The following is a 13,980-nucleotide window of genomic DNA, read 5'->3' as shown; positions in this document are numbered from 1 at the left end:
TAAGAGGAATAAATCATAAGTCTGGAAGAAATTTTCCAAGTCCCACATATCACGCACCTTTCAAGTACAAATAATCTAAAGTGATGCACTATTTATTTAACTATTTTCCTTTCAAATTCACCACAAGAACACCATTAAAAACATTTTGACACTTTTTAATGACATTGTTTGCTGATTGTTTGTCTTTCTGGGTTTGAAATTGTCTACATTTTTGCTCGAGAATACACAATGATGATATATTACTTGGGTCTCAAAACCTATCCATAAGGTTTGACACATGCAACACTATTTTTATACCTTAAACATAGTTAGGCATCTCTGCATTTATCAGTCTACCTCTAATGGACTGCATGCTTTTGGCAGTTCAACAGCAGTGATGCAACCAACAAGTTATAATGTGTTTATTGATGATGACTCTTGATAATTGTTTAATGACGATTGGTCTATCAAATTATGAATAATGCTCAGAGTCAAGGTCTGACCTTCATCTTTTTGGTTTTTCCTCTTTACATGGAATACATTACATTACTAAATACTAATGTTCTTCAGTAAACGTTCTTAGCCTTAGATCGTTGTCAGAGCTGCACTCCTCCAAGCAGACACCAGATAGAGCCAGCGAGCAGTGCTGAGACTCAACCAGCCACAAATGTTTTACAACCAACACACACTGCAACACCATTATATCTGCACTGTTAGACAGCCAACCACAATAAAAAAAATTCCCCAGTGATGAAAGCATCCACTTTGATTCAATCTCTCGGTCTGCTCTCAAGGACAAAACCAGGTCATCGCCTCTCATTGTTTGTGTTTGTGTGTGTGTGTGTGTGTGTGTGTGTGTGTGTGTGTGTGTGTGTGTGTGTGTGTGAGTTGGTACTGCATGTGTGTGTCACAGCACTTCCAGCACAGGAAAAGATGGTTACTTCTTTGCTTTGCTTACAAAAATGCTATCTCTGTTTCTCTGACACACATGTATACAGTATCTTGCTGAATGATGACCACACAGCAGATCACACACACATGCAGAACTTCATATACATACACACAGGGATGAAAGCCAGCATTCATTCCTGCATGATAAAAAGTGAGGGTGTCCTTGCCTTACATAAGGGTAAAATAGCCCCAGACATCAATATTATATGAAAGAGAGAAGATAGAGAGATGTGAAGTCAGTACGCAGGTTTATAAATAGACACACACAGTCGGGAGAAAGAAAGGGGGGGGGGGGGGGGGGGGCGAGCAGATACCTTCATAACATTGAACCACAAAAGCAGTCAGCTGTCAATAACTACATTAAAGTCTGTCCACTGATTCCCAGTCTCACTGGGAAACAAGAGCACTCTACCTGCACTGTTTGAGCCACATATCACAACTGACCTCAAATGTACATGCTAAAAAGTGACAAAATATTATGATGCGTTATCTCATCCTAATTGGTATGATGAGTTATAATTACGATGTTGTTATTGAATGATTAGATCAGACTCTGTCATATATCTAGTGTAGATAACCCTAACCCTAAGTGATGTAAAACTGTTTTTTAAAGTGGTGTAACATCTGCTGAAGATTTGAATTTTTAGGGTAAGGGCTAATGCATCCTGTTAACATTGACATAATAATTATTCAGTGGTATAAACTTATTCAACAATGTTAAATAAATTGTTGAAATCTTTCGCCAGTACTCTAACACTGCAGCACTGAGTGCCCAGTTTAAGAGGTTATTAGTGTCATAAAGGTCCACAAACGCACCGATTCCAACTTTATGAGCTTATGAATATTAAAAGCTCAATTTGTACTGCACCAGCATCTCTGTTTGACAAACAGCACAGTTATAAGGTCCATTTTTCAAATCCCATGAAGTCTGTGTGACCGTACTGTAGCAACAGCATCTGCAAAATCCTATGCAGAGGGAGGGCTGGCTGTAGAGCAACAAATTCACCTTGGGATAACTTAGTGCTGACTGAATACACACATTAGAAAGCCTGGGTGGTGTGTTACTCTGCAGCAGCAACAACATTTCAACCAACACAAAGACTCACAGAATAGAAGCTAAAGGTTGATAAAAAAAAGCTACAGTTTCACTAAATGATTTTTGCCTATTATGTCAGATGGCATAGAGGCTTAAAGTTGAAGATTAATTTGTCTTTGAAATAGTGCTCATTGCTCAAGAATACTATGACGCACGTCGCACACTAGTCTAACAGCAATAATTATGGTTTACTTCACACTATGGTGTGACACAGTATGGTGTTAAGTATAACATAATTATTTTCCAAGACAGTCTGGTAGACACTTCATGGCATGAGATCTTCAAAACAGCTCGGTAACAGAATGGAAAGGACTTTCATAATTGTATTCCTTTGCAGCATTCATTGGGTGTAGGGTGGTAATCCCTTAAAAGTAACTGATTAAGTTGGGAATGCTGACTCATATCAATCATAAAAAGGAACTGTGATTCATTAAATAGCTGAATCTAAATGTAAAGGCTATGCCCATTTCTGTTTATACAATGTTTTAACAGTTGTTGCAGCATTATAGCGAAACTTGCCCTGGCCAAATAAAGTTTATTTTTAAAAATCAATAAAAGCTGTATAAATGATTTCCAACTGTGCTTATTCGGCTAGTCAAAATGTCAACTAAAGAAGGTATATTAAGAGGGTGTGTCAACATTGAAGCCTCATAAGACGGCGCCAACAGTTAGTTTTAACTTGTACTTCTGAAATAAGACTGTTTTAGTTCATTTTACACCATTCTTTATATGTTAAACCTTCACTGCCACCTTTATTAAAACCACACAGGAATGTTTAAATAACTTTAACCCAACAATCACAGCAGGAGTCACTGTGGGTCAAAGTTGTCCAAAGTCTCCAACAGACCTCTAAATTGAATAAGGATTTAAACATAAAATAAACCAAAAGCAAAAAGAGAAACTTGTCTTACCTGTTGTTCAAGGTCGCATGGTTAGTGGCATTATGAAAGAGAGAAAAGGAAGGGGGAGAGAAAAAGACAATGTTCAGCCAGTTCAGAATCAGCTTCAATGTAAAAAAATCAGCAGCATCGAATCTAACAATACCTCGGGGTTAGAAGTTCTGGTACAAAATAAAATTGTGAAGATGCTTCCAGACTCCAGTTAATATTTCACAAGGTTTAAGGATGCTTTAGAGACTAAAGGGCATTTTTACAATGTTTGGATAAAGGCCTATTATGCGTGTAATTGGCGATGTTTTAGTACTGAGAAAAGGCTGGGGGAAGCATAGAGAGAATCACACTGGAGAATAAAGCTTCATTTAGCACTTTAGGATGTTGCCAGAGACAATCCTCAAGACTGAAACCCGGCATTATTAGGAGGAGGAAGCATTAGACCGAGGTCATCTCAGGGTTTACCCCAGTGTATAAGAGGTCAAGCAGGCCCACATTACACTGCTGGTTGTTACACTCATTAGCTTTATATATATCAAAGTCAAGTCATACACATTACATTTTTCCAACTTGTCATGTCTGCAGTTATAAGAACTGGGGGAAACCCTGTAATTTGAAGGTGGTTTGGTTTAAATTAAGGATAACAAGCACCTTTTAAACCAGGCTACATTTTAACTAGGGTCAAAGAAACCGCTTTTGTTATGTTTTCTAACCTACAAACTATTCTGGATCTTTGCAGTAGATGATAAAGGTCATAAGTGATTGGAAATGAATGAATATAATTTGAATATTGTATCTTATCAGATAGTGGTCACTGTATTAGGTACAATGATGATGTTGTAGTGGAATGCATTATAATCATAGAGATTTCATTCTGTACCAAGATAATCCAAGTATTACTTATTTAGTTGAATTTAAATATTACTGTCAAGCTCACCAAAAACTGAGCGGTAGTATTGAATTGCAGACATTACAGGTGTACATCATAAAATGGCAAAGAAATATTAACTCAAAGCCAACTTATGAAAAGTCTTCCAGAAACACATAGTCTGCCCTTAAATTCTGTGTATGGTTTAGTCAATCATTTTGGAGGTTGATGAGGTCCCTTAAAGTCAAACTCTAAGTATTGTCTTACTCCTATCTGCTCTTTAGTGGGTGGCATGAGTCAGATTTGCTGCCTAAATCAGAATGTCCTACAATAAGCATTTTGCTTTGCCAAGAAACATCTACAAATGTGAGACTCTAAATGTGGCCACACAAATTACAAACAGTAGTAATATAAACACAAAATATATAGACGATAAACCAGAGAGTCATCAAGATAATTGGATAATCTCAGGTTGGGCATTTAACAACCACAACCATGTTACAATACACCAATTTAAATTAGTTGCACCAGTAACGACTACAAACATGTTTCTCAATGCAGTTGATAAACTATAACATTGACTTTATAAAGCTAAAAGGCATGAGCAAAATAGTTTGTCATGCAACAACCCAGGCTATGTGTGTCTTTGTACAGAGAGGAGATAATGTTGGAGGTTACACAGGCAGCGGACAATCATATGAAACAGGAGAAAGCGGAGCAAGCAAAGCCGGCATAGCTATCAGAAGCAGCAGGTCAGGTGATTCAGTTGTTATGATCATGGTAACAGATACACAGAGGCAGGCAGAGGGAAAATCAAATCAGACAACTTATCAGTTTACCCTCGCAGCTTTGTCAATATAGGGCCCGACCAGCACAGTACATTTGTGTCCCATATCAGATGGGAAGAGTGATATATCTGGATGCAAATGTTTCTCTGGTATATTTTTGAGATACAACCATATTTCTTAGGTGTTATGAATGGTCGTAAGGAGCCGATTTGTGTGTATGAATATCTAAAAAAGGTATTGAAGTTGAGCTGCTCTTATTAATGTGTCAAGCCCCATTTATTACAAATACATAGAGGAAAAGGATCAAGCACCATGGAGGCCTGGTACTTAATCCACAGACAGAGCCATGCATACAGGAAGACAAACAGTAACTATTTCCTGCTTTCCTAGCCTACAATGATTTTGTTCAAATTTTTCTCCATGTTATTCATAATCTTCCCTGTAGTTCACCAACCTTCCATTGGGGGGAGCTGTGGCGACGAGGACTCCTGGTGCTCTGAGTGTGCAGGGAGAGAAGGAGGGGCTGCAGGGGTGATGGGAGGAGGGGGAGTGGCTGCTGCTGGGCTAAAGGGCGTGGCTACACTTTTGGGGGAAGTGTCTGATGATGGTGCGGGAGTGGCTTCATTCTTAAAGGGAGAAGGTGAGGAACTAAGGGTCATGGCTGGCGTGGTAGTGGGTGCAGTAGGTGGGCTTCCTGTGAAAGCTGCTGCTGCTGTTGTGCTAAAAGCTGGATATGCTGAAGTCATGCTAGAAGACATGAGCGTGGCTGAGGGGACGAAAGGCTTGGCATCGACGTTGAGGGCCGATTTCACTGCGGTTGTCGGAGGGTGTGTGTCAGTGGCAGCAAACGGTGAGGGGATGGTTGACAGAACAGAAGCAGGAGGAAGGTCTGTAGTAACCTTTGAAGGGTTAAGAACAGAAGTGGCTTGTGAAGCAGGGATGCACATTTCTGACTTTGCCATGGGGGCTGTAGCAAGGGAGGGAGTGTTAGTGATAGGGGTGGTGGTCTGTGAGTCAGGAGTGGAGCCTGGAGGGGTCTGGAGAACTGAATCCAGGAAAGAGAAGGTCTGGGAGACTGGGCTTAGATTGTCCCCTGTCATCAATGCTAGACTATCACTAACATCCACAGCTGAACTATTCTTGCCAGGAACGCTAGTCGCTGCACTAATGGTAGGCTCAGGTTTGCTGCTCGATACTTTCTCTTCATTTGCCTTTTTGCCATCTTTAGGAGACAAAGGGAAATCGTCTCCACACATTGGCTCATAAGAGCGAGGAGATGAATCTGGTCCAAGGCTAGCATTGGAACGATTAGTGAAACTTGTGGGTAATGGTGAAGGGGAAGAGGGCAAAACAGGGCTGGGGTTGGAGTCAGAATGACCAGAGTCAACAGTAGCCCAGGTAGGAGCGACTGTAGCCGGTGTCGGAGAGATGGGCTGCTGGGGCGCTCCCCACTGTTCGGGAAGTTTTGCCCGACTCTTAGTTTTCTTGCCTTTCACTCTACCCCCTCCTCCACTCTCTCTTATCTCCCACTCCCAGTTTTCCTCATCATCGTCATCCTCCTCTGCCTCCATTCCTCCCTTATCCTGCATCCCAGGCTTGTGAGATTGGCCAATGTTATTCTCTTGGCTATCCAAGAAGTCGTAGACCTGGTCACTGCCCTTCCTCTTCTTCTTCCGGCGCCTCTGCTTGTCAGCCTCGCCCCCTGGCCCCACTCTCTCAGGGCTGAGGGGTTCGGAGGCGGAGGAAGTGGGACTGCTGTCGTCCATTGAGCCGCTTGGAGAGAGTACGGGAGCTGCTGAGGGGGGGAGGGTTTTATAAGAGGAGGAACCAATCACATACTGTGTCAGAGCCAAAAAGCCTTCAGATTGTGGTTATCATAGTTGGTTTAAACTACCTAAATTGTTAAAACAATTATTCAATGGATATCTGCTTGTAAATCCAGGATCTTTAGGCATTGGGACAATAATTTGGTTCTATTTGTCTTCAGAGTAGAATTAACCAATCATGTTTGAGTATGCTTTGATCGAACTTAAGGAGTGCATCTGGAGAACAGAGCGGGCAAAATGCATTGGCTGCAATGCAATGACCGATGATAACCGTTTGGTTATCATCACTTTAGATTTCTATTACGTTGTAAACTGACATCTTGTGAGACAATCTGGTCAAATACTTTGTCTCTATTCTGGCACCTGAAATTGCTACTCAGACTCTAAACAATAAGAGTGCCTGGAAAATAAATGATTGGTGTGGTTGCACCGGAACACCTGAAATATTTGCCGTTGGCCCCAAAACTTTATCATTGTCAGACCAAAAAGCAGTGGGTTTGAAGATCGGGTTACTTTGGACTAGGCCACTACCTGGGAATGTGTCAGTATTTATAGAATGTTTACGGAGAGGATTAACTCCTTCCCACATATAAACACGATGTAGTTTTAAGGTTTTGTAGCAAAAGTTCTGTTAGTCCCAACATCCCAATCTATGTATCTTTGTGTTGCTTTAAGACAGGCTTCTATGAGTTTGTCTGACCCTGGGCCACTCTTTATTCCACCACGAGTACCATAATGCCAAGATACAGTAAGCTCTGTTCTAAATACAAACAAAATCTAAAAATGTGGTAACTACTTGATTGCTGCAGGTTATTACTGATTTCTGAGGATTAATAAATGAGAAAGAAAAGTTACAAAGTGTCTCCCCTGGTTGTTTCCAGCCATTGTAACCATAATCTGACTGCTTTGAAGCTCCTTTTGGCATAACCCTTCAAACGTTTTCATAAAATATGCTGTACGTGATGGTTGCCTGCTTTTATAAATACAATCAACCTGTTATAAACTTACCTGTAACAGACATTCTATGTTTGTTACTAAATTGAATATAGGACATATAGAGGTTCAGCACTGAGGGTTGGGTCGGAAAAATGTGTTTTTACTTATCTACTTGGTTGTGTCTCAGTTCTTCAAATGTGCCAAATTGTTATAGTAAGGTTGTAGGACTGGAGGCTATACATATATCTATATTAGTCCCAAATAATACGATTGATTGAAGATCCATTGGGCCGATTTAATCTTAATGTGTACATTTTTTTTTATTCTGAATGGAGTCTGGAATGGACTGAGTTTTACATTGGCACTTTTCAGTCAAACAATGGATTTATTGTGTGATTCTCTCCTTGTGGAAAATGTATTTGATTCACCTCTGTTTAACATGATCATGACCCAGAGGGCAAAACTGATCTTGTAGGGAGCAGGCACACGCAGCAAAGCAAAACACACGCACACACACACTGGAAGCAATACAGCTCTGAAGCAACTTAACAAATGCATCAAGCACATTTCAAATAGGATCCAGCATGCATGATTTTAAAGAAAAATGCATGCATTTCTGAAGATCCCTGTTAGAATAAGGATCATTGTCCCACATGCAGAAACACAAATTATGATCCAAAATGGCACAATGCACATGTGGAATGAGTTACAGAATCACAACAAAATGACAAAATGTGCACATGCAAGCTTTTACTTAATCACAAAAGAATAAAGCTTGCACTGAATTGATCCCTTCATCTCTCTGTTCCCACTATCTTATCTTATCTTATTCCTGTTTGCTGAGGAATTCATCATCGTTGTGTATGTTATTTCCTCAAAAGCAATATTTTTTCAATTATGTCTGACAAGCACTTCATTACCTCAGAGAGAATGAGGGAGGAAAAGATGAACAGACAGATAAAAACAGACGGATTGAGAGGACTGTAGAAATAAACCTCTAACCTATAAACCCCTCTCATTTCTCATCATCATGTCTTCTTCCTGTTTAAAGTAAAATTGCTCTATCATAGTGTTCATCCTCCCCTCTGTTTTACGTCACTGGATATTAATGTGAATGCAGAAAAAGGTGCATTCCCCTTTAAAATCTCCTGTATTTCTGAAATGATTGACTTATTGAATTGTTGCTCTCTTCTCCCTTTGGCCGCGAATGCTTGTAAAGCTATAAACAGCTCAAGGTTAAGATGAAACTGGAGCATTATCATGTATATTTAATGTGATAATTTATTAAAAGGGAGTACATCCTAATCTGGAGACTGGCACAATGCCAACAGAAACAGTCATGTTGGAGCACTACCTGCTTCCAGCTAATAGCCTACGTAAAAGTGCTGCATGTGAAGGGGTTCATGTCAGCAAGTCCAACTGGCCCCTGCACAGACAGAGAAGCAGGTGTGTAGAGGACTTTAAGTTTCAGCCACAGATACACACTCCAAGAAGAGCGGGATGCTGGTTGGTAAATATAGCATCAAGCTTTGTAGTTCCAAAATACCTTAGAATCTAAGGGTCAGAAAAACTTGTGAATTAGAAAGGCTAACACAATTGAGTTATTTGTGAGATTTACTACATCAACATTACATTTTGCTATTGATGAAACGCTGTACTGTATATTTTATCGGGTGAGTTTGGGGAATTTTGACCGCATGCTTTGTTGCCGCCTGTTCTTAATCCATGTAAGCACTTTGTGACTTTATTTTGAAAAGTGCTGTATGAATAAAGTTATTATTATTGTTATTATTATTATTTACTAAGATTTATCCAGCACATCTCATAATGTACATTATTTCATATTCCTGCTGTTGAAGAACAGTACCTGATTTGACTTACAATCCCATTTACAGCCAAAATAATGTAGTTCTTGTGGAATCATTTGGCTAAACAGAAGCACTTATTGAGGCAACTGGACTATTGACAAGCTCCCTCTGTAATATTATTTTTTTTAAAAAGGTTTCATGGTTTTTGCTGTATTATATACAGTATCCAATGATGTAAGACAGGAAGAAGCAGAAGACATGATATTTTTTTCTGCCTGGCAACTAGAAGAATCTACTCATACTCAAAAACTAAAGCTTTAAATGTCTTGTTAATCCCTTTCTATATATCTTTCAAACACACCATTTCATTTGACAACACCTCATCTTTAATGTAGGTTTCAGAAGAATACACTTTAAATTGCTCATATGTGTTAATGACAAATGACTTCAACAGACATTAGGGTCTTTTTTTTGCATGTTTGATTCTTGCCACTGCTAACTGTCGCAGTTAAATAGACAGTGAGTCATTGTTAATGTTTCCTCCATATAGCTGAAATATCAATATTTTGGTAACACTTGAATACTTGAATGGGTGTTCATAAGACTGACATAACATTGTCATAACCAGACATGTGGACTCGAGTCACATGACTTGGACTCGAGTCAGACTCGAGTCATGATTTTAATGACTTCAGACTTGACTTGATCAAATTCGGCATGACTTACGACTCGACTTGGACTTGAATACTATTAACTCGAGACTTGACTCGGACTTTGCCTCTTTTACTTGTAATGACTTGACATGCCTCGAGTCAAAAGCTAAATTTCCTGATCATGGACATCCTTCCCTGCAATGCGAACCTGCGAAGCCCCAAAGACCGCAAAGTGAGAGAGCCGGCAGGCAAGTGCGAGCAATGCAATCATGTGGTGGATTTTGGCCTTTTTGGATTGGATCAGGGACCTAACCAGCGTGATTGGATAATCCCCGGGTTTCCCCTCATTAATATTCACGATTTCCCCGGATTTCATCTACGGAAAAGATGCAATTGTGCCACGGAAGGGAAGCCTAATCGAGAGCTGTCCGTCTGGTCTCTCTCTCTCTCTCTCTCTCTCTCTCTCTCTCTCTCTCTCTCTCTCTCTCTCTCTCTCTCTCTCTCTCTCTCTCTCTCTCTCTCTCTCTCTCTCTCTCTCTCTCTCTCTCTCTCTCTCTCTCTCTCTCTCTCTCTCTCTCTCTCTCTCTCTCTCTCTCTCTCTCTCTCTCTCTCTCTCTCTCTCTCTCTCTCTCTCTCTCTCTCTCTCTCTCTCTCTCTCTCTCTCTCTCTCTCTCTCTCTCTCTCTCTCTCTCTCTCTCTCTACCCGTATTTTTCTCTCAACTGTACTGATTTCTGTTGCACAGATGTTGTAGTTCTGCACAGATGTTGAACACACTGTTGTCAAAGTTGACTTTACAAATGCTATTCATCTTAAGTTCATCAGACATCTTCTTATTTTCACACACACACACACACACACACACACACACACACACACACACACACACACACACACACACACACACACACACACACACACACACACACACACACACACACACACACACACACACACACACACACACACACACACACACACACACACACACACACAGTACATAAATACACGAACACACTCACATACAGTACACAAATAACTAAGATTAGGGAGGTGTACTCTGTCTCTCTCTCTGTCTGTCTGTCTCTCAAGCGCCTACCCCCAGCACCTTTCATTGTGTGTAGTCATGCTGCTTAATTGTTATGCAGATTAAACATTGTTTTATTGAAATATTAGGTTTCTTTGTGATTTAAGCAAAATGTTGACCTACTGTAACTGGCATCCACTGAAGCATCAATGCCAGTTACATGCATCCACACAGTCCATGCCTCACTAGTCAAGGCGCTTTACCAACTTTAGGATGACAGTGGTGCCTTCCGTGCTCATACATTTCTAACCCACCATTCACACACAATACTTTGAAGGTCTTTGGGCGCATGGGTATATACAGATATATAAAATATATGCATTGTTTAATCTGTATGTATAAAAAAATACTGAAGATTAGGTTGATATGTTGAAATTGTGTGATCGTTAGTCTGATAATGGCATTATTAAGTGAAGAGTACATGATGACTTGTTCAGGACTCGAAGAAGCTTGGGACTTGGACTTGGACTCGACTTGGCTTTGGTGTTACTTGGACTTGGACTCGACTTGCCCTTCTCTGTCTTTACTTGGGACTTGACTTGGACTTGACTGCTGAGACTTGGGACTTACTTGGGACTTGCCAAACAGTGACTTGGTCCCACCTCTGGTCATAACCATGACATGACACCTGTCTTAAACATTAATGAATACTTATGACTGTTGTCGTTAAGTGTCATTCAGTAAGTTATGTCACTTTTGATGCAAAGGTGACATTGTTTCAGATGTCCTTGTTATGACAACTTGACATAAACCAAGACATCATAAACATGTCATAGCAGACACTCATATATGACGGTTTAATGTTGCCCTAAGATATCAAGCTAAACGTTTTTCTTACCTTTGACAGTTAGGTCTGCTATGACACGTTTATGACAGGTTTTGTTGTCTTGGTTTATGTCAAGTTGTCATAACAACGACATCTCAAACAAGGTCACCTTTGCATCAAAAGTGACACAACTTACCGAATGATACTTAACGACAACTGTCATAAGTATTCATTAATGTTTATGACAGGTGTCATTTCATGGTTATGACAATGTTATGTCAGTCTTATGAACACCCATTCAAGTAAAGTGTTACCAAATATTTAGTAACAACATCTTCAAAGGAATCACCGCAGTCATTTGTACTTTACATAATCGTGGTCTGTGACAGATAGCTGGAGCTAATGGCTACAGTAACACTGCCCTCTGAGCTAACAGAGCGTATCCTTCTTGGTGTGTTGAGCTGGATTTATCCCTCATTACTTTTGTGATTAGTGCAGTTTAAGACACAAAAACAAATGTCCATGTTCATCAGCTCATATACTCTGAACTGGATTTTTAGACACATTTCTGTGCTCAAAGGTTGCATATTTTATTTTAAAACAATCTATAACAGTAAGATCATGGATTAGTTCAGTAAATCCAAAGCTTAGTTTTTATTCTTAATAGCTGTCATCTAAATGATATAACAGGATTGGCACATTTACAGAATGTCTGCAGGTGTTTTGTTTAATAGAGCGGTAGGCTAAGGATATCTATTTTATAAAAGCAGCATCTGGTTACATCACTTCCCTGAAAATTTAATGGGTTTTCATTCTAAAAACTAATTGTGTGTCAGTCAATACAAACAACTGATGTTGGGTAACAGACAATCTCTCCTCAGTTCATCCCTGGTTTCTAGGAGATGTCTTTTTTCAATTTCCTGCAATGAACTAGGATAGTAACTGTTACATAACCAGCGTGTACCATTAGCTGGTCTATCTTTAGCCCACCAAACAAACAGAAGGGAGAAGAGAAACAAAATAAAACCCTGAACCCTGAAGAGCGAGCTGAATGATTAATACATGCTGCAATACTCAGATGCTGAGTCAGTTTTGAGTTTAGTTAAGGCTCCTGTGTTTTAAATCTTTATGTTTTCACTTGTGAAAGCTTTAATGCTGAATGGATATAGAGAGTAAAATTATGTTAATGGTAGAACATAACTATGTGCAGCACTGCAAGCATGTCTTTAGAAAAGAGGCTTGAATTTGGGCAAAATTACAGAGAGAGTCTGCATAAGGCATGATGTCTTTGTCTTTAAATCCTCTCCTGGGATTTGTGCTTTTGTTGCTAGGCAACCATACATTCAGTTAAGGCACAGCTGTTATTCCCTAAAGCGTAGTAAACATTAAAAATGAATGATAAAAGGCAACTTGAGTTCTCATGGTTGCATATAGGATCGTTATTTTCATAAAGTGATGTGTGCTGTGGTTTTTTATGGCTGCTGCATAAGTCTCATTTGATTTAATTTGTCAGTAGAATAAAGAATAGTAAAGTGCAGAGAGGATAAAGCGATGAAACCAGTGGTGATGACCAAGAGAGGCTGCCCTCTGCTGCTCAAACGTGCCCTGTGTCATCAGGCTCTTACTCTCCTACCACCACTCGTCCCTGCTGCCATGCTACAGGGCAACTTCCAATAATAATGTGCATGACGTATGAGAATTAAGTCAAGCTTATTTAAGATTTGACAAGGATTTACCTTTTTTTATTCCAGCAGGGCTTCAGTTTGTTTGGAACTGTGTGAAGAACAACCAGCCCTCCCTAACAACTACACACAAACACCTGCTCAATATTTTGGCACTGGGAGTGTCAGGAAAACTTCTTGAGCTGAGATTACCTCAAACTGTTCCTCCTCTCTCCTCTCTCCTCATTCTCCTGTCTCCACCCTCCCCTTCTGCAAATAGGAACACATGCAACCAACCCTCTTTGTGATACCTGCAGAGTGATCCATAGAGTGAATTCCCTGGCCACCGACGGAAAACGGATCACTGGTTTTAAAGGGACTGCTTCCACTGGTGCTTTTGTTTTCCACACCAAACAGGCCCGAATTCTTCTGGCTGTCCATAGCAGAACCCATCCCGGTCTGGCCGAGACCTGAGCCCATACCGGTCTGGAAAGGTGGCTGGCTGGACCCCATGGTCCCCCCCATCCCAGACTGAGAGAAACCTGATGGACAGACAGAGCAGAGAGACATGTCACCAACAGATAATAGGTGTGGGTACTGCAGCTACATACACTATACAGTATATAAACTGGTTGCTGCTTCTGTTTAAAGAACACTGTAATGCAACAATTCT

General features: G+C 40.2%; 1 protein-coding gene across 1 annotated transcript in view; it reads right to left on the bottom strand.

Moving 5' to 3' along the window:
- Window positions 1-13,980, bottom strand: part of map4l (microtubule associated protein 4 like) — a 78,113-nt gene that overhangs the window by 37,311 nt on the left and 26,822 nt on the right. The window contains exons 5-6 of the mRNA XM_063886250.1: window positions 13,619-13,849; window positions 5,027-6,367 (exon numbers count right to left, since the gene is read on the bottom strand). Of these exons, the coding sequence (XP_063742320.1) occupies window positions 5,027-6,367; window positions 13,619-13,849 (1,572 nt within the window). The remainder of the gene's footprint in view (window positions 1-5,026; window positions 6,368-13,618; window positions 13,850-13,980) is intronic.

The sequence above is a fragment of the Eleginops maclovinus genome, chromosome 6 (genome assembly GCF_036324505.1).
Source record: "Eleginops maclovinus isolate JMC-PN-2008 ecotype Puerto Natales chromosome 6, JC_Emac_rtc_rv5, whole genome shotgun sequence".
NCBI lineage: Eukaryota > Metazoa > Chordata > Actinopteri > Perciformes > Eleginopidae > Eleginops > Eleginops maclovinus.
Note: the sequence above shows the minus strand (reverse complement) of the source record. Positions and strands in the feature narration are given on the sequence as shown.